Source organism: Malurus melanocephalus, unplaced genomic scaffold (assembly GCF_030028575.1).
Source record: "Malurus melanocephalus ecotype Western Australia unplaced genomic scaffold, MMel_1.1 scaffold_768, whole genome shotgun sequence".
NCBI lineage: Eukaryota > Metazoa > Chordata > Aves > Passeriformes > Maluridae > Malurus > Malurus melanocephalus.
The window spans coordinates 86,937-106,885 of record NW_026624000.1 but is presented as its reverse complement, the minus strand read 5'-3'; the positions used below and the strand labels follow the sequence as shown (position 1 = coordinate 106,885).

The 19,949-nt window shown below is 39.2% G+C and overlaps 1 protein-coding gene across 1 annotated transcript in view; it reads left to right on the top strand.

Annotated features, from left to right (window-relative positions):
- The window catches only part of MPPED2 (metallophosphoesterase domain containing 2), a 94,028-nt gene that overhangs the window by 42,582 nt on the left and 31,497 nt on the right, over positions 1-19,949 (top strand). The window contains exon 4 of the mRNA XM_057384999.1: positions 9,648-9,873. Coding sequence (XP_057240982.1) covers positions 9,648-9,873 — 226 coding nt within the window. The remainder of the gene's footprint in view (positions 1-9,647; positions 9,874-19,949) is intronic.

Genomic DNA, 19,949 nt, shown 5'->3' with positions numbered 1-19,949 from the left:
AGGTTCCTCATCCTGTTTTTCGTTTTAAAACCTAGAAAAGATGGCTAAAATGGKTAAGTCAGGAGAGACCATACTCTGCAGAAAGGATGCTAGATGAAAAACTGCATGCTCTAACAATTAACCACAGCATTTAATTACAAAGAAATATTTATTCATGGGCCAGAATTCTCAATGTCCTCTGCACTAAATTAAAGGTGCTGCATCATGTAGATTTTTCAAGCACCTTGTGAAAATGTTACTGTAAATTCAGTGATGAGTACCGTAAATCTCACCCATTCATTTAACTTAATTTTAAAATATTTCATTCCTAGGTTAGCGGATTGCAATTATCCTTATTGAAGAGCAGAGATGGCAGCAGCAGAGGACCTATCTCCTTTTAACAAGGGCAGGAAAGATCAAGAGTTTTACCTAAATTCTCTCACAATAAAAGCATAAAGCAAAAAAGCATGCAAACTCTCTATTACAGAATGGAATTTAAATTGCATACATACATTGCATTATATTACATACTATTTTTCATTTTTTTTGTTTTGTCCGGCCTTTGGAAGGACAATTGGGACGTATTTCAGCACATTTTCTGCCCTGAAATTCAAAGATTTGGCTTTTAAAAAAAATCTTCAGTCTGAAGTTGAGCTGTTGTGAGATCCTGGGATGCTGTAACCTAAATAAGTTGTTAATTGAAGGTCTGCAAAGCCAGTGGAAAAGAAGAGGTGGCAAGGAAGGGGTGAGACAGGGAACTCAAAAATCACTGTCACCAACGTCCACTCTAAACCTTTTTCAAGCTTAAAGCTTTCTTTTCTCTCTCCTTTTTAGTATTTGGGGGTTACCAGATGAGCTGAAACTCGCAGGGAAGGTGTTTGGGGCTGTGTGCCCTTCTGCTCAGGGAATTCTAGATGGCCAGGGAAAAAAACCTGCATAAGAGGAATTCAGTTCTTGTAATAACATAATACAGCTGGAGTGATTTGGTTGTCTCTTTTAGTAGCTAAGAAACCTCTCTGTGAGCTGGGTTATTAAAAGGAATTTCCTTACGGGGCTCAGGAGATTCCTGGTATCCAAGTTCATCGTGAAAGACTATAATGGAATGTTTGGCTTTGTTTAGAATAATAAATTTAAGCACGGGGTTCTGAAAATAATACTGGAGGTTCCTAACAACCTGCATGAATATTTTAGAGGACTGTAATTTTTATTTGCATTCACTGTGCACTTGCTCTTTGTGTTTTATCCTCCATGAACATTCCAGAAAAGGACCATGGTGGTGATTCTGGAACACAGTGACGTGGATATTGGACTCTAGAAATGTGGCTTAGCTCAAGCTTTAGATTTCTGCTCTTCCTGCCTAGAAATGGAAGAATTCCCAACAAGCATCAGCATTGTCACGTGAAAATRTGTTTAAAGCTATCTTTGAATATCAAACTTGCTTCTTACACTTTAAAGTTTACAAATAAAAGCACAAGCCATGATCACAGGGCGAAATCTCAAAAGCAGCTAATTGCTTTAGGACACTGGAGAATGTTACATTCTCAGAGTTATTAAAAAGCTGTCATCCTGCTTTTAGGCAGTAGTTCATGGTTTTAAAGCCTTTGGGATATTTAAAAAACATTTTCTCTTATTTCTTCTCTTTCCTTTGAGTTTATTTTCCTTGTGATTATTCTTGCTRTCCCTGCTTTTTATCTTTCCCCTTATCATTATGGGTATTTATCCCCATTACACTAGCATTAGATTATGAACCCTGGTATGTTTTGTAGTTTACCAACAATATACTCAAAAATCATAATATTAAAAGAGGGATTTCAGTTCCATGTATAAAATCTAGAAGTTAARTAGAATATAATGTATCATAGAAAGTACATAGTTTTCGAAGTTTCTTGTTTGTGTATTTTGAGATTTTTCTCTTCATAAGAAATTCTCTCAATACTTTATTGAGATACAAAAAAAAAGGAGCTATTTGGAGGGATTTTTTTTTTCAGAAATACAGACTGGGCTTGACCAGGCTGCAAGACAGAGGAAGGTGCCTTCCTACTGCTTTGTGCATTTGTTAAGTCTCAGAGACTTTCTTCAAAAAAKGAGAAAACAAATAATGGGGACAAATAAATTCTCCCTGTTGAGAAACAGGGAAGTATTTTGGTGGTTATATGTTTCCCTGGCTGGTGGATTTCTTTGTTTATATTAACAAAGGTGGGTAGATATTGGAATATCCTGATAGGGATGTGTTGSTCAGTCCTGTGGGCAGAAAAGGAAGTTCTGCTGCTTGTTTAAAGGTCACTGTAAATAAGGTAGAATTTGGGGCAGAATCTAAATCTGGGTCCTGCATTCATAATTCTCATTTCTTTCCCTAAGTAGTGAAGAATTAATATCAAGTCTTGTTTCTCTCTTAAATAAAGATTTCACTTTTTTCTTGAGAATCTTGTCCTTAGCTTTTCCTGGCCTTTTGCAGTGYGATAATACATGTACATGAAAGTACCAAGACATTGTCTGTGATAATTATGATTAGCTTAATTACTTTCTGTGTAATTGTTTCTCAAGATGACCTCCTTTTTGGTGGCTTTTATTCATTTATTTTAGGGGTGAAAAAAAAAAGRCTTAATTGGAATTGTAAATTACAGAGACAAAGGGTATGTTAYGGGAAATAGGTCCAGATCTGTTTGTGTCAGGCAGTTGGTTTTTATATTCTTAAGATTCATGGAGAAAAATAATTTAAATTGATACAGTGTATATGTGCACAAGGCAATATCAACAACCAATATATTACTTCAAAATCGGGTGAGTTTCTTTATGGAGGATTAGGTTATACAGTGTGGGGGACTCCGAAAAGAAAATAGAATTGTGTATTGATGCCTTTAAAAAATATTATTTGAGGGCAATAAAAATGTTCTCTGAAATTCCCTCCTGAGTGGAGAAAATGGAGTTTGTTTGCAGTAATTGCATTTTCTAGCGTTTGCTTTCGCGCTTTCCAATACGAGTTAAGCCAATTGGAACCTGTGATTTTGTTTTGCTTATTGGCAAAAGTACCATGTAAATTGATCTGTGATGCATTTATGGAGAATGCTTTGAAAATCTTGAAATGGAGATGGCTTCCTTTTATTAGATTTAGATAGTATTAGGCTTCATTTTTAGATTTCAGCCTGATGTAATAGTAACCAAAAATGTTTCTTTTCAGTTAAGTCTAAATTAAGTCCAAGGAGGACATTCCTATTTGGCACTGGGAAGGCAGAGTTTAAGTTCCTGTGCTCAGCCTTGGTATTTGGAGTTCAAGGTCAGAGCCATTTGAAACCACACAATGTGCTGGAATYGGTCTAAAATTTAATTATTAATGCAAGAAGCACTTGTTAAAATGAAAGGGACAATTTCCAGGTAGGGCAGTGTCTCAGGATTTGCTAAATTTAAAGAGAAATTTTCCAGCTGCCGGCTTTTTTGATTTTAGGTTACGTGACTTTTTCTTTTTCTTTTCCTCTTGAAAGCTCTATCTTTTAGGTTGCATAATTAAAAGCCTGAAAAGAAAGCCTTTCCAGGGACTRGCGAGCAATCTGTGCTGCTTGCGTTTCAGATTTCATAATTTTAAAGTCAATTTGGGGGGACTTTTTACACCTAAAGTTGGCAGTGCTGTGAGCTGTAAAATCTGGAGGCTTTAAGGCTTTTTTTTTTTATTTTTATTTTTTTGCTTTTGAGGTTAGACTGAACAAAAACTTCAGACTCTTGTTTCAAAACAAAGAAACKTCTTATATTAATTGTTAAAACTTTAGTGAAGCTTTCCWTGTCTCAAAACAACAACAAAAAAAGTTTCAACAGCAGYGAAATTCAAAACAAGATCAAAACGCGGGATGAGTTATGTCAGAATAATTCTACGGAAGCCCTGGAACACCAAAGGGAAACAAAATCTTGTTGCTTCTGTGGTGCTACATTTTTCATTTGAGCAGACAGGAGGACGATATTAATCACAAACAGTTACATTAGAATAATGTTACGGTTGAGACATAAAAACATAAAAGCAAGGAATTGTTCCCGATGTCGTCAGGCCTGTAGCTGAGTGGGTTCCGCAGTGTGCCCGGGGATTTTTCAGCCCATCCTTGTGCAAAATTTGCTAAATTTACTCGAGGAAGAGAGAATGAGTGAAAAAAAWATTTGTTATTTGGCATCACAGCCTAGGCAGGTCCCTGGGAAGGGGCCGCGTGTCCCAGAGCGGCCTGGGCGACATTYGCTCGGCTCTTCCTTGCTTTCGTGGGTTTATGACTCAACCTTGGCATTATTGTAACGTAGTTTTTTGTGTTTAATGTTTCTTAGACTTGGTTTTCCATTGCCAGCATGGAAGAAAACCCCTAATGCATGAGTTTCAGAGGAGAAGGCAGCAGACTCTGAACCTGCAAGTGTGAGTATTAACGCTGGAGCTGTCAGGTCTTGTGAGAATTAATGAAGCCTGACGCTTACAGAGGGAAAGGTCACAGGCAGAGCTTGCACTTACCTAACATTTCTGTTTTGTTGTGTCTAACAGTGTTTTCAACAAAAGGGGAGCTTTAATGCACGAGCTTCGGATTTATCACAGGAATTCAAGGGTCTCAGCCTTTGCTTCTCCCTGTGCTGCGATCTGATGTTTTCTTTGCATAAAGGCAAAACAGTTAAAATTTTCATTCATCCTCTCCTCTTGCTGTGTTGCCCGTGTGTGTGTTTTGCCTTTATTTTGGCTTCTCCAAAACTGGAGGGGAAAGAAAAAAAAAACCAAAAATGCATCTGAAYTGATGGTAGACTAGYTTTCGCAGGGAAGATTTTGAGAGATCTTGCACTGGAGTTTTTTTTTTTGTACCATTTTAGAAGCATGTTCTGAGTTTGTGCATGTTCTGTTTCTTATTTGCTGCTTTTTAATGGTTTTTAATTGTTTCATTGTGTAGGTTTCTACAGACACAGGGAGCTAAACTGCATAGAAATTCATTCACGGGCTGCATTTTCAGTGTGTTGGTTGATACCAGTTYGAGCTGTTCCATTGAGGACTTTTTCTCAAGGCTGCTTTGATTAAAACAGCCAGCATGTTTTCATAGTCAGTTGCTCAGTCTCATTGTAGAAAACATGTTTTTCTTACCCAGTTTTGGTTCTCGGTTTTTGGTGGGATAAGTCCAGTTTATCCTGTGGAAGCTCTGTAGATCTGCGCTTATGCAGTCTAACTTATTGCTGCTGGAGGAGAAATGGGAGCCTTTGAGATATTCTGTCTTTGTTTTAAAAAGCTGAGAGGAGCCTCTGTGTGCTGTAAATGCTAGGAAGAGAGAGAGTAAGCGTGGCCTTGCAATGCCATGGGTTCTCCATGAGAAATCTCTCCAGGAAAAGCTGCAGAGTGGTGRGCTGGGCTGGTTGCCCTCAGCAGCTGGAAATTTTTAGGAGCAACACAAAATCTGCTCCTTCTGTGTTTATCATTTTTGGGGTTGGTTATAGGTGAATGCTCCATCACCAGTTCTGCACTTTGGAGGCATAAATAAAACACCATAAATTTGGGAGGATTCACTCGCACACACATCGCTCTCTTGGGCAGTTTTTCCTCTTTTTGAGGGGACTAAGATTTATACTTCAAGGTTTTCTCAGCCTATTTCTTCAGCATATGGCCGAAGGGTTTATGAGGCTATGAAACGGGCATGAAAAAAGCTTCATGTTTCATGGAAGGGCTGTGTGGTTTGAATGGTTAATGCATGCGTATGCATATTCACAGCTTCACATCAAAAGCACTTGCATATCATTTGTGTGTAAATACAGGTTTCTACTGCGACACAGACAGCTAGTATCACATTATTTCTTATTCCCCTACTTCCCTGTGGGGTTTGCAGGTAACAGTAGTCGAAAAATAATGTGATTTTCTATTTTTATAGGGACTCAGCAGTTAGCGTTCACTGCCAGGCAGACTCCTTTTCATGTCTGGCAGCTCTGCAGAACTTGGGTTGTGTGACTAAACTGTACTCATATGAAGCATGCTATTAAAATGGCAATGGTTGTTCAACAGATGAAGGCTTCYTAGGATCCAAGTGCTTAAGGTGAACTTAAAGAAAACCACTGGAACAACTACTTATGTAGGTTAAAAAAAACCCACAACCCTCTGTACCCCAAGCTTCTCCCCTTGTCCCATGTAATGATTCATTTAAAGTCAGCCTCCATTCCTTTTTTTGCTGCATCAGTTTCCATCTGTATGAATTTCCTGATCCATTCTCTGCTCTGGGGCCACCAAAGGGTGTTGGCAAGAAAGGGGTGATGGGAGTAAAGATGAACCACTGGGGGACAAAGGTGCTTGGGACTGTAGCTTGAGGGTTGACTTGTTAAGACCAGAAGTCACAGAAATTTTCTGAGACTCCCAAATTAATGTGTTTGCTGTAAACAATTCCATTTTTACAAGTGATTCAGACTTAACTGTTGTTGCCTTTATTTGAGCAAGAGCCTCACTGACCTTTTGGCTTCCAGAGGAGAACAACTTGTCTAATTGCAGTGTTTTCTTGATCAATGCTYACATTGTGCCCTTGCTTGTGCTGATGAGAGCAGATGTTGAAAAACATCTTCACCAAAATAATAGCTTTATTTTGAAGATACATATAGGCACACCCTCTGTGTGTGTTTATGCACATAAATATGGGTTTCAAATACTCCAGTATAAGTGAGTCTCCTTCACAGACTTAGTGCCCTGGTCACTTTTGGTAGTTGTAATTTTAGCCTTTTGATCTCACCTGTTAAGCATTTAAATATTTTAAATACACTCAGTTATGATGCTGGGAGTTAATAATTGGGGTTTCTGAAATGCTCATCCCAGCAAACAGATCAAATTTTTCTAGYTTGGAAGAGGGTTCTTCTAATTGTTTTCCAGAGTCACGGTCTAAATTAGAATGAATAACGTTACTGAAGCATGATGGAAGATTTGATAGTTAGGAAATCAGACTAATAAAGACCAAATGTAGCTAACAAAGGTTTASTGGAGGAAAATGAGGAAATGCCTTTCAACCTGTGTGTTGTGCTGGACAGGCGGCAGCGATGCAGATACRTGGAGATTAATCTGGTCAAGATGAAACTAAATTACCATGGARCAGGAGATTTTTGAAGATGACTGTTCATGCTTCCATATTAAATACAAGGTCAGCAGATTATAGACAAAGGGCAAAGAAAACACGCCAAAATATTTCACAAATACTATTAGAGAGAGTCAGTTTTGTGCAGTGGCCACGGGGCCTTTTGAGAAGGCAGAACGGGAATGTGATGAATAAATAGTTAATCTGATTGCAGGTAATTTATTACTGTGATTAGTGCTGTAAGCCTTTCCTCGGGGAAGGGACAAGGAATGGATGAGAATTCCTCTTGTTGCTGCCTTTCCTTTGCTTTTGCTGTTTGTATTTTGATGGGTGGTGCTGCTCACCATGAGCTCAGCACCAGGGAATGAGAGCCCCATGGGGCTGGTGATGGCCTGGGGGAGCTGGGTGGGGACAAAGCCAGGCCTAAGTGCCCCTCCTGTGACAAATACTGCAGTGGGCACCAATACAGAGTGTTTTGGCTGCTGGAGGATGGGCAGCCTGGGTTGGTGGCAGCTCTGGGGCAAGGGGTGCAGCATCACTGAGCCAGAGCGCAAAGAGTGGCTGTTGAGGAACTTGGATCCCTGCAGGATTCTCCTCCAGGTCCTGTTTTGCCTCATTCCTCAGTCCTGCTGTTGGTTTTGGTAGCAGCAGTGGTGGGAGGAATGTTCCCTGCCACTGCTCCCCAGCTCCCCTGTACCTCCTCTCAAAAAATGACCAACTGGAGCATCTCTTTAGCCCTAAAAATATCAACAATCTTCACACCAATTGCAAGAAATACTGTCTGGGTTTTTCCCTGCTGATTTCAGGTGCTTATATAACATGTATAATGTATTTATATGTTTTAATAATTGCTGATGTCACYGTTAGTTTGCCTTTGCATGTCCCATGTGTCTTCAAAGTAAGCCTTTATTTTTAAAATGCCAAGAAAAAAGCATTGAGCAAAAATGCTTCAGGCTTAATTGGACATAATATCAGCAAAAAAATACTGGTTTTCAATCTATCAAAATAAATGAAAATGTAAAGCTTGGACATCTATTCAGTAAGATGAAAAGTTTTCTCTGTTAAAACAGGCAAATGTTGATAACTTAGCAGAAACCTGAATTTAAGTGCTCCATCCTACTTCTCTGAGAATATTATCACACATAGCTTGTTTTGGGGGATTGATGGTTATGACAAGTGTCTCAAATGTCATGCTGGTGGTATCTTTTACATTTCCTGGGAGAAGAGAAAATAGCAATTTTATCTTGTGCACCGGAGTCATAGAGAGCAGGAATTGTACGTACTGGCTACATAGAGTTTTTAAATAAAAATGAATTGCAGAGCAGCACGTAGCAGAGATGGGAAAGAGGAGGGAAGGGGGAAAGCAGTGAGTCAAAAAGTGTAGAGAAGCATTTTCTGCATCTCCCCAGCTTTTATTCTAATGCAACACCACAGAGAGTTATGAATATGTACAAGCTGTATTYTGTTCAGACGTGGGGTGTCTATGAAAAGCATAGTCTGCTTGGGTTTTTTTTCAGGGGATTTGTAGCTTTTTGTTTTTCTGTCCAGAATCAACTGATTTTGCAGAGATGATGTTTGCATGCMTACCTTGTGTAATTTCTGTTCCTGTGCTGTAAATATTGAAAAGCAGAGGGGTTTGACTGGTTCCCCTCTAAGTCTTGTTTAGGGGAAAGTTAATCTTGTTGTATATACTTACAGCTTCACTTTGAAACTTACTTTAAAAAAGAACACCAAACCCAAACAGTTTCAAAAGTTGAAAGTCAAGTTCTAAACTAGCACAGCCACCTCTATTTCAGGGAACTGTGCTCACAAGAAATGTATCAGGTCTGATTCTGTCTTCCCTGGGATAGATGTTGTGTGTTCAGAAGTGGAAAATGAACAAAAAAAAAAAAAAAACAAAATAAATATTGCTGCCTTCATGAAAAAAAAAAAAAAAAAAAAAACCACAACAAATTCAACCACTTCTCAAAGATTATTATTAATAAACACCAAAATGAAGGATAAGGTACTAGACTAAGAAATCAGGGTTATTGTGAAGGTAGGAACAGTTAGCTTTGATGCAATTTTACGTGTGATTTTTGGCAAGTTACAGTGGGACAGATTTTGTAAAACAACGTAACTTCTGTGAAGCCACTACTGTATTTTTAAGGGAGCTCAGCACCCAGTATGTTTATTTGGAAGATCTGGCACTGATTGCTGGTACCAAGTGCTTGAAAATCTGTTCTGAACTCCAAAAATCTGGCTCTGTGAGCATGATCCATGCTTCCTTCCAAACAATGGCATTGCCCTGAATTGAGGGGAGCAAACATATAATCCTTTACTTCTGACTCTCATGACAAATGAATTAACCACATTTCCTTTTTCCTACTTTTTGCCTTATTTGGCTGAGTGTCATGGTTGCTTCTACTTATGTACTCTTTACAGAAATGAGATACTGCCATAAATATAATAACAAYAATAATAATAATTMTATAAAAGTGCATTGCAAATGAATTTGGAATATAGAMTAGATGCACACAGGCCTTGGGTGTCTCACTCTGTCACTGCTAGCTGTCTGCTTATTGTGCCAGCGTTGCTGGTGTGGGAGGAAATGTGCTAATTAAGTCCTCTTTTTTGTTATTTCAGGAAACCTACCATATGAATATAAAATAGTGATTGCTGGGAATCATGAACTGACATTTGATAAGGAATTCATGGCAGACCTTGTTAAACAAGATTACTACCGCTTTCCCTCTGTGTCCAAATTGAAACCAGAGGACTTTGACAATGTTCAGTCACTCCTGACAAATAGTATTTACTTACAAGATTCAGAGGTAACAGTTAAAGGATTCCGAATATATGGTGCCCCRTGGTAAGTCTCAATTTAAACTTTCTTTGCTGTTTATTACTTAAACCACAGCAGGAATCATTCCTGTTGAACGTGCATGAAGCTGCTTTGTTGCATTGCCCTGCAGAACAAGATCAGACCCAGCTGTAAACCACCCTGAAACAGTTTCCTTATTTTTTTCTTTTTTTCTTTTTTTTTTGTTTTTTTTGATAGATAATCTCTATTTAGCTGTTTGTGTGAAATAAGACAAAAGGAGCTGTAGCTGTTTCTATTCTGCCTGGTGAATGCACTTGAACTGTGGAGTCAATACCAAATCTGTGCTCGTGGATTAACTGCAGTGGCATTTTGGGATGTRTTAGGGAAGCTCCATTATGCTGTACACTGTTGAGGTATTTATGTCTGCTGTGCTAATAGATTAGTGTGGTGGCATTTAACACCCACACAGCACAAGGGTGRAAGGCAGCAGGTGCTTTAAGCCTTWTTTTTGATCAGTTCTTAGGCATTGTTTTCTTTTGCTTGCAAAGTTGTGATAACAAAATTTCGAACCAGCTTTGGCCTCATTCCACCCATGTGTCAAGCATGTCACGCAGGAAAAATCACTGCCCAGTTTTGTGCTAAGGAGATTCTTCCTTGTTTTTTCTACATGTCACTGAATTGTGATGGCTGACATCTTTCTGTGGAGCCTTGGGTGGCACTTGTTCTAAATTTTCATGCTAAGAACAGCCACAGTCCTTTCAGGCTCCAGCAGAGACCTGAACTTGAGTGATGGTGATAATCATTCTGCTGCTTGGCGTTCTCAATTGTCAGCAGAAGAACTGAGATGCTAATTTATGCACACCTATAAGAAGGGTTTATTATAAGCCTATAACTTATTTTGGATGTCAGGCTTGCTTGAAAGGTAAAACTAGGAGAGGAAGGAGGAATGACAGGGGTTGAACCAAGAAATGGGACAAACCTATAAAAGTATCAGAAATTTTCCCCTTTATCTCCTTTAATCCCCATTGTTGATTTGGCCTGCAGACCTTGGTGATTCGTGTTGCTGCTCACACATTGGTGCTTCTGACAGTACTTTTTCCTGGTAGTATTGTGAGCATTAGTACTGGCTAGAAAACTGTGATCTAGCTCTGTATCTCACATTCTTGACTTGAGTTACTAATTTTTTAATTTAAGTCATAGCCTTTAGCTACTAGTTTAAATCAGCCTGACATTGCTTAGCAAAAAAAAAAAAAAAAAAAAAAAATAAAAAAAAAAAAAAAAAAGTAATGCTCTAAATGCTGCAATATCAGCAAATTTCACAGTAATTTTTTTTTTGTACTAGCAGCACACAAGGCCTTGAGTGGTGAGGTGGATTTGAGGCTTGCTGCAGGCTCAGGAGCTGAGGATGGTTTGCTGCTAAGGTTGTGTTCAGCTGCTTTTGTTTGTGTATCTCASACTTGGAGGGCTTCTCTGGAGGCACCCAGGGGTTAGGAAGTGTGAGCATCTTTGCAAATTTATTTGGATCAAATTTACCTGAATTCAGCTTCCTACAGCACTGCTGGAGAGATCTGGAGAACACAGAGTCCAAGTCTGGAGGAGAGAGAGAGAGTTTGGTTTGAAAGCAGAACTGTGATACACCTTTACATTTCTGCAGTATTTCATGTTCTTTTTCCTCCTCTTCTGCTGCCCAAATCTATAATGGAAACCTGTTATCCTTTGGTCTCCAGCTGCATTTAGGAGTTCTTTCAGTTTGCAGGTGTACACATGGATTTAGAACRTTTGTTCTGGAATATTAAGGGACATCACATCACTGAGTTGTAGTAGCTGTAAAAAGTGAATGGTGTACATTTTCTGACCTAATCATGGAAGACAAACGTGAATTATTCTTTCCTATAATCCATTKATAATTGGATTTTTCTGATTAGTGATGCCTGATAAATGAAGCTGGCTTTTTAGACATTGACACTGAGCTCCAACCAAGTGTGGACATTTCTCTCTTKAACAATACTTAATTTGTGTTTAGCTGTGAAAAACTATTGTCAAATCATGTTTTGGGCAGCTGCTGATGTGGAGTTGAGGCTTCYATTTTCAATGCAGCTTTTTAGATCAACCAGCCAGTCTGTTTTGGGAGCAGAAATGTGGTATCGTGGTTTTTTCTCTTCTGAAAATTTAACTTGTTTTTTGCATTTTAGCTGGTCTTTCAGGGGAAGGAAAAGTCCCATCAGATATTAGAAAAATCTGCTTAAATTTGTGCCTGGAAACTGAGACAGAATGATCAGACAAGCCTTTTAGCACTCCTTGATTTTTTTTACTCTTTCCCCTCCAATCACATCTCGCTCTATTCCTATAAATCTTCAGATTACCCCAAAGGAAGAGAATTTGTGGGGTTTTGTATTTATTTATGGCCTCCTTACCCCAATTAGTTCTGTCACAGAAATGGAACACTGGTCATTAACCCAGRAGATGTGCCAACCCTAAAATGAGATAAGTTGGCATGTTCAATTTATGTGCAGTTTTGTAAGTATTTCCAGAGGGGGAAAAAAAAAATTCTCATTTGCTGATAAAGCTACTGGTTTTAATTTAAAAAAGAGGGATCAAACCAAGAATAACAGATGTGATTCTGGAGGTTTCAGCCTGTCAGGGGTTTCTAAGAAGTAATTGCCAGAGTACTGGGAAGGCTGGCTATAAGTCATCTATCTAGAAAATGCAAATTGCCAACTCAGTGTAAATACAGAAAAGAAATATCAGTTCATATTCATTACATGTTATTACTCCTGSTACATCTAAAAGCTTTCTAAAGACCTAAGAGAATTCAAGTAGTGCCTCCTAACTTACAATTTAGCAGAATTTGCCAGTAAAAAATAACTTACAATACATGGGAGCATTCATGTGTATTTGCAATTGGAATGTGCAGTGGTGCATAACAACAGCCTCTAAGGAGCAGAAAATTTGAATTTAGCCTGATGGTTCTGAGAGTATTAAATGGCATTAGCTGGAGGGAAGTTGAAAAGGAGAGTATCAGCCCCTAAAAGAGAAAAGTGCACGGGTGGGACATAAATCACATTCAGAGCTCTGCTCATTTTCTGAGGTGAAGAATGTAAGTGACATTTTCACACCTTAAATAGGAGATTCTTTGATGTACCTTGAAGGAACAAAATGGCTGAAGATTTTCCATTTGGTCTGTAGATAACAATCCACAAAAACATTCCCCTCCTTTCTCTTCCTTCTGACTTTGCCCTATGAACCTGGCTTGTTTGGTGGGAAAATAATTGATAGTTTATGCAGTAAAAATTCTTTAAGATTCCAGGGGAAACGTTTTCTCCTCGGGAAATTTGAGATTGAGGCTACTTATTAAACAGGACAGAAAATAAAACCAGTGATGGATTTATGAATTTTTAAATCTTAAAACTCCCTCTGTGAAGTAAACATAAGCATAACTCATACTGATGTATCTGTGAAAGGGTAGGAGAGACAGTCTGTTTTTACTGCAGCATTGGGTGCTGAATATGCATAAGTGAATTAGTCTAAGTTTTACTTAAATTCAAATGTTATTTTAAAATATGTGTTGTTTTTTTTTTAATTATATTTGAAATTGTTCCTCCATGCTGAGGGCTGAATTTACTATAGTAATGCTGTAGACATTTGGATACAAATATTCTCACAAATGTGTGTTTCCTAATGAAGCTTTAAAAGCATTMAAACCACCAGAGAACTGCAGTTAACTGGAGTCAGAATTTGTTTAAACCACATTTTGACAGAAACAATCGTTCAGGGAGAATATTTTTCACTGTTTTATTTTGTTCTGCTGATCAGCTCTATAGGTAACTTTCTTTCTGCTTTCTTGAAAGAGAAAAATAGTTGCAAAGAAAAAGTATTGTGGTTTACTTTGTTTTGTGTGCACTGAAATTCGTGGTACTTATGAATAATGAAGCAATAGGCTTATTTGTGGATTTTAAATTCTGTTCTGCATAAAAACGTCACAAAAAATGWCAAAAGCTGTAAGTATAAAATAATTGAATAAGGCAATCCTTTGTATCTTTATTAGCTATGAAAATATGTGGGCAAATTCCACCCATGTCTTACAATGAGAAGTAAAGCTGGAGAGCTGGGACTTTCAGGCAATATATTTGTTTAGATAACTGGAGATAAATGTATATCTTTGAAGGAAAAAATGTGTAGTTTAAAAACTAAATTCAGCATAAATCAGTGTACATTAATGGTTAACAGAAATCAGCTTCATGGGGTTAACTGCAAAGCACCACAAACGTAAAAGGTGACAATCAATTATTCAAATAACSACTGAAAATCTGTGATTTGCATCATTGTGATGAAAATTAATCCCCCCTGAACGAAGCTGGGGAATAAAGCTCTTCCCTCCTGACAGGAACAGCAGCATTGTTCAGCAATATCCTGCACGTTTGTCAAGTTGTAGCTTGTTCTGGTCTCGAGAACAGAAGCACAAAGCTGGCCTCCCAGTTGCTTTTTAATGAATACTAGTGGGTTTTTCCTATGTCCAAGAATTTGATCTGGAGGGTGATCCAGAGGTCAAGAACAAACGGCTCACTATCACTCACTGCTGCGGAGCCAAGGCTTTCATTTGCTTTTTTTAGTAACTCTAGAGGAAGTGCCTTAACTCTTTTTTTCAGAAGCAAAATTTTAATTGGCATAGATAATGCAACCTTAAGGAGGCAGAGGCAGGTTCAGCCATGTCCTTTAAAAATAATGTTTGGTGCAATCTTTTCCTTCTCTTTTCAGCCCAGTGTAAAAGTTGGGGTTTTAKCAAATGATTTTATATCAGTTTAAAAATATTGCAATGATATTTTAGTACAAGCAAGCTCCAAGTTAGTACTTCTGCCTTGTTCTGATCAGTGTTTTCAGACTCTCTGTTTATCCTGTCAGAAAAGTGTCAGAGGGGTTTTTTTTCCTTTCCAATTATAAGTTTTGTAATGCATCATGGATTTTGCTGACAGTCTTCAAGTTCTTGAAATAGCAAGCAAATTAACAGCAGATATTGAGCGTGAGGACTGGAAAACCAATTGGCAACTCACATGATGGGATTCAGATACACTGATGGCTTGGAATGGATCTCATTTCTTTTATTTTCATAGTCTTGGCTGGCAATTAGCTAGTGTCTAAAAAAAAAAAAAAAAGGAGGGATAGAAATTGGACTACTCAGCAATAAAGTTTTTTGCCATTTAGTGGTGAGGAAACCAGGGGAGACTGGACAAGGCTGTGTGTGTGTTGCACCAGTTTTTCAGGAATTCTGCTGTTTATGCAGTAGAAGTCAGCAACTGAAAAAATTATTGGCAAAGACTGAAGTCTCCTGTCTGTACATTAAACAAACACAGCACCACTRCAGCGTGGTTGTGTTTAAAGGTGCAGGCTTCTGTTTCATTTTTCTTGGCATTTGTCCTCCAGGTCTCTCCGTTTAGGATTGAAGAATGAATTCCCCCCGGTCTAGAACTGTTTACATTTTTTGCCTTGTTGGGAATGTAGCCGATTTTTCTTTGGTCTCCTTGATATCAGATTCACTTCCAAGTTAAAAAAAAAATTGTCCTGTTTACTTTTAAAAGCTTGCTTTCTTTTTTTTCTTCCTCTTTTTTTCTTTTTCAGTAAAGAGTGGGATGTTTGTCATTTGAAATGTACTCACTCGTAAGTAATTTTTAATACTGTGGTGCAAACCAGTCCTATTTAATTATTTGGACAGCTCTGCATCCTGGCACTGGGTCAGATCATGGAATTTTAATCTTTCCTTCAGGCTTGACTCCAGCAGGAATAAGAACTTTAGAGGAGTATTCATTACTAGTGTTAGCACATAAACTGTGCCTGTTTGTGGGTGGAATTSTAGCCAGTTAAACCAGACATAAAACTGAAGCTCTTTTGAATCTTTTCCTGGTGTGGAAACGGGGATTTTAATTCCTCCACAGCAGTACCAAAAAAGCAATTGTGGGAATCTGCTCTGGGCTTCTAATTCTTGCTCCATTTTCCTGGAATTCAGTCGGTGCTGTGCAAAAAAAAAAAAAGCAGAGAGCCAGAATGAGCATGAGCTGTGATGTTGGGGGGCTGATTATTTGTGGTGGTTTCCTTATTTTCAGGTTGAGATGTGCTTTACTCAACAGGAAGAGCATTTTGATGGACAAGTTGTGCTTATGTTTGGAGTTTTGCTTTGGTTGGTGTGTTTCTAATTACTTGCCATGTCTCCAGTTTGCTTTTCCTTCAGCTGGAATGACACAGGGACCTCAGTGGTGTTTGTGTGCATGGAGGAGTTACCTGGAGCAGGAAATAGATTACTGCAAAACTCCTGACATTTTCAACTCTGTAGCATCAGACTTTGTCTTGGGAGGGGATTTGAAGCCCCTAAAAAGAATGGGAGCTGGGAAAGAGRAGGGAAGGCAGGATTTTTTGCACAGGGCTGGACTCTCATGCTGTGTGTTGATGCTTGAATAAATTCTCCCATGCTGCTTCTGCACTTCAGCACTTCCACTTCTCCATTTCCTTTTCCCACCCACACCTTTGGGTGGTCTGCTGCAAAAGGGAAGAAAAACAAAGCAGCAAATGCTGTTAAGGTTAACTGGAAAATGACTGCTCTCTAGGACAGCCACCTTCACAGTGGGAGATTGGAGAAGTGAGAGAGGGGCTTCATCTCTGACGAGCTGCCRTCAGAATGGATTCTGCATTGCCTGGTGCTCTTCAAGCCTCATTACTCTCATTGCTTCATTTCCCCCGTGCCCTAAGCAAGAAGAATTAGGGAGCAGGTGGAGGATTTGAGTGACAGGCAGGGAAGCCTGTTGGAGGCTGTGTRGGCGAGTGCATTTAGGGAATTCAGGGTTTTCTGGCCAAGTTGGTGAGCCAGAGGAGCCAGGAGGGACACCAGACCTTGGTTGAAGGGTTGGCAGCTTAGGGTTGGGCTGTGTCTTTGGAAAGGCAAGCTCCATTTTTTTGCTTTTGGTTTAGTAAACTGCTTTATCTCAACCAAGTTATTTCCACCGTATTTTCTCTCCACTGTCAGACTGGAGAGTGATAGAGCACCTTGGTGGCCACCAAGGTCCACCCTCCACACAGCACCATGTGGATGAAGGTGTGGGTGTGCTCCCAGAGGGATATTGAGGTCGAATGGCACATCAGTGCAATTTTATAGGGAGTTCCCAGCAGTTTAAAAAGCCCTGCATGCACAGATGATTTCTAAGTCAGGAGTTGTGACCCTGAGTGAGAAGAGACTTCACAGGCTGAGACCTTCACAGTGCCAGAGTATCAACCCACACTGGGAAAATACAGAGAAATTCCCCTTCTCAGAACCTAAATGCACCAGCTTTGGGACAAGAGGACTTTCACTGACTCAATAAGCTTTAATTAAATACATAATTTTCAGTTACGTAGATATTACCAGCTTTGCTGAGTTACTTGGAAAAGTAAGGATGCTTTCAAGTGTCTTTACAAGGCGCAGGGAAATGAATGAAATTAGAGTGGAGGAGGTGACAGGGAAGAAGGTGGTTGGGTATGTGAAACAGATGTAATCTACAGGTGGTTTTCTTCACAGTTCATCTATTCAGGACAAACAGGAAATAATGTGGAAGAATTTACATCACAGGTAGAGTTGACAGTAAAGCTCGTGCTGTGGTGGTGATAAAATGTGAYAGAAATGGAGAAGCAATTATTTTTTACTTTATTTAAATCCAAAAGTAAGTCAAATAGTAAGTGACTGGATTTTCTTAGCTCGCAGTGAAGGCTAAGATTTATCATGACTGTCTTCCAGATGATTTGGGTCATATTTATCTAATACTTATTGATCAGAATGCTAACTCTACCCTGACATGTGTATAAAATGCTTAAAGTAATTCACAGAGGCTGTGAAATAAAGCAAAAATTGCACATGCACTTTCAATAAGAGACCACTGATCGTGAATCTGAGCATAGACATAAAGGTCAAGAGTGACAACTACATCCRTCAGATTTTCATGAGAATCTGTTCAGTACAATAGATCTGGCACTTTTATTTCAGCAGTGGTCAACACTCGTGGTTTCAGCTGAAAATCAATGAGACCTGTGGGGTTTTATAGCCACCTTTAAAACTTTTAGGTGTTGGTCTATCTTAYGGTTTGTGTGCATGTAAAATATGGGAGTTGCTGACATTTGTGACTCTACCAGCTCACTGGGAGTTACTCCATTCTCAGCTCCTCTTTGGAATTTCAGGCAAACACTGAGCAGAATATTCCTGAGCAGATAATGCCTCACATGCTGACCCTGGGCTGCTTTGACAGAGGGAATAATGCTTCCTGGGAAATGATCTGRTGATGATTTGAAATCGTCTGACAACTCTGCCATTGTATTTATTTTGCAAGAAATGCGAGTATTCAAGTTCTATATCTACAAATCTGCCAGCCTGTATATCTTCTGCTTCTGGAGAGCTCTCACCTTCACTTTTGCTGCTTTTTGCAGGATGGTTTGTGGGGTCTGGTTCTTCAGAAAGCCACTTTATTTTGTTTATTTTGTACATGTGTGAATCAGTGTGATTTCCTGACAAAAGCTGATCTCTGCAGCTGCTCACTGTATTACTCCCTTGAGTCAGTTTTGTTGGTTTTTACCTTGGGAATATATTTAGGATTGTGTATCACCTCCAATTTTATATAAGTAAGCTTTATGTAAGAAGGAAGGCTGTCTTTCAGTCTCCTGTTTCTGGCACAGATTTGAATGCATCTTGTTTTCAAAACTGGGAATGTAATAAATTTCATGAAAGGTGTTCTCTTTAACACTTYTCTTGGTGTTCCATCTGGGCTGCTTGGGACACTTCCATGGCCTGCACTGCAAGGAAAAGGAGGAGAAAGGCAACCTGAGTTGCTAGTCTGAAAGTTGTGGTCCTGAAGTGTTCCCATTTTTAATTTGGGATGCCCTAAAACACTGTAATCTCGAGTTATGGGTATCTGAATTTGGGTTTTCAGTTTTGAGTAAGTTTGGCTCTTTCTTCTGTGTATGAATAGAACATAAGTTTTGTGTTTCTTGAGAAACCTGTGAAGTGCCATTTTAAGGAAGATTGTCTTCCACTGCCTAACCTGCAGATCTTTTTTGATAAACTCCCAGATTTATAGGGTTCAAGAGCTTTTATTGTTGCATGTATGCCATGGGAAGAGGTGRAACATTTGGGAAAGCTTAGGAAATGAGAGAGTAAACCAAATATTAATCAGCTCCTTGTGGTGTCAGGTGGGGTTTGTGGCATTCTGCTGGGTTGTAGCATCTGGTCCCACATTGCAGAGTTTGAGTAACAAACGTGCCAGGATTGTATTTCTGACCCACACACACACAGCTAAAAATCACAGTTCCTACAAACTTTAGAATCATCTAATATCAACCTAGAAATGCCAGTGATGCTGAAAGGATGAGGTGGAGGTGAGATTCATTTCAGAGGAGTGTTTTGTTGTGGTTCTGTGGGTTTTGGAGATAGAATATCCAGAGATAACTCATAATAATATAATATAACTCAGAGATACTGCTGGAATACTCAGATAGACTGATGGTCCATCTGGAACAGYGAGACCTCACTGTAAGGATGTGCCTTTAGCTGATAATTACTTGCAGTCAATCTGCCTAGAATGTACACCTTTTCTTATTTATATTCCAGGCCTGTAACCTTCCCCTATTCTCCTGTGCCTTTGTTCTATTAATCTACAAAACAGGGCTTGACTTGTGATTAGTCCTTAGAGGTTGTTTCTATTAATCAGGCTGCAAAACAGGTCTGCTTGGAGGTTCTGCTGCAAGTGCTTAATGTGCTTTCCTCATCAGCACAGAGCTGCTGGGCTTGTCTGGAATGGCAGTGAAATCAGGCAGGTGTCTGCTGTGCTTTCTTCATGTTTACATCTTGATTGTGTTCCTGTGGGATGGAGAAAATGGAGGAAAATAAYGGCAGTGCTGTAGGAAATGGAATAGGTAAGGGATATTTGTGGCTACGTGTTGCAGGATGGGTCCTGTCACAGCAGAGCCACTGGTTATCTGTGTTTTGGATGTGAAGAACCTGCCCCAGCTTCAAGCAGGAGGATTAAAATTCAAGCTTTGCTCAAAGATGGGACTAAGTTTTAAACTCTTCATGGAATTTGAGGGATAAGTCCATCCCTGTAACATTCAGGGGCTCATTC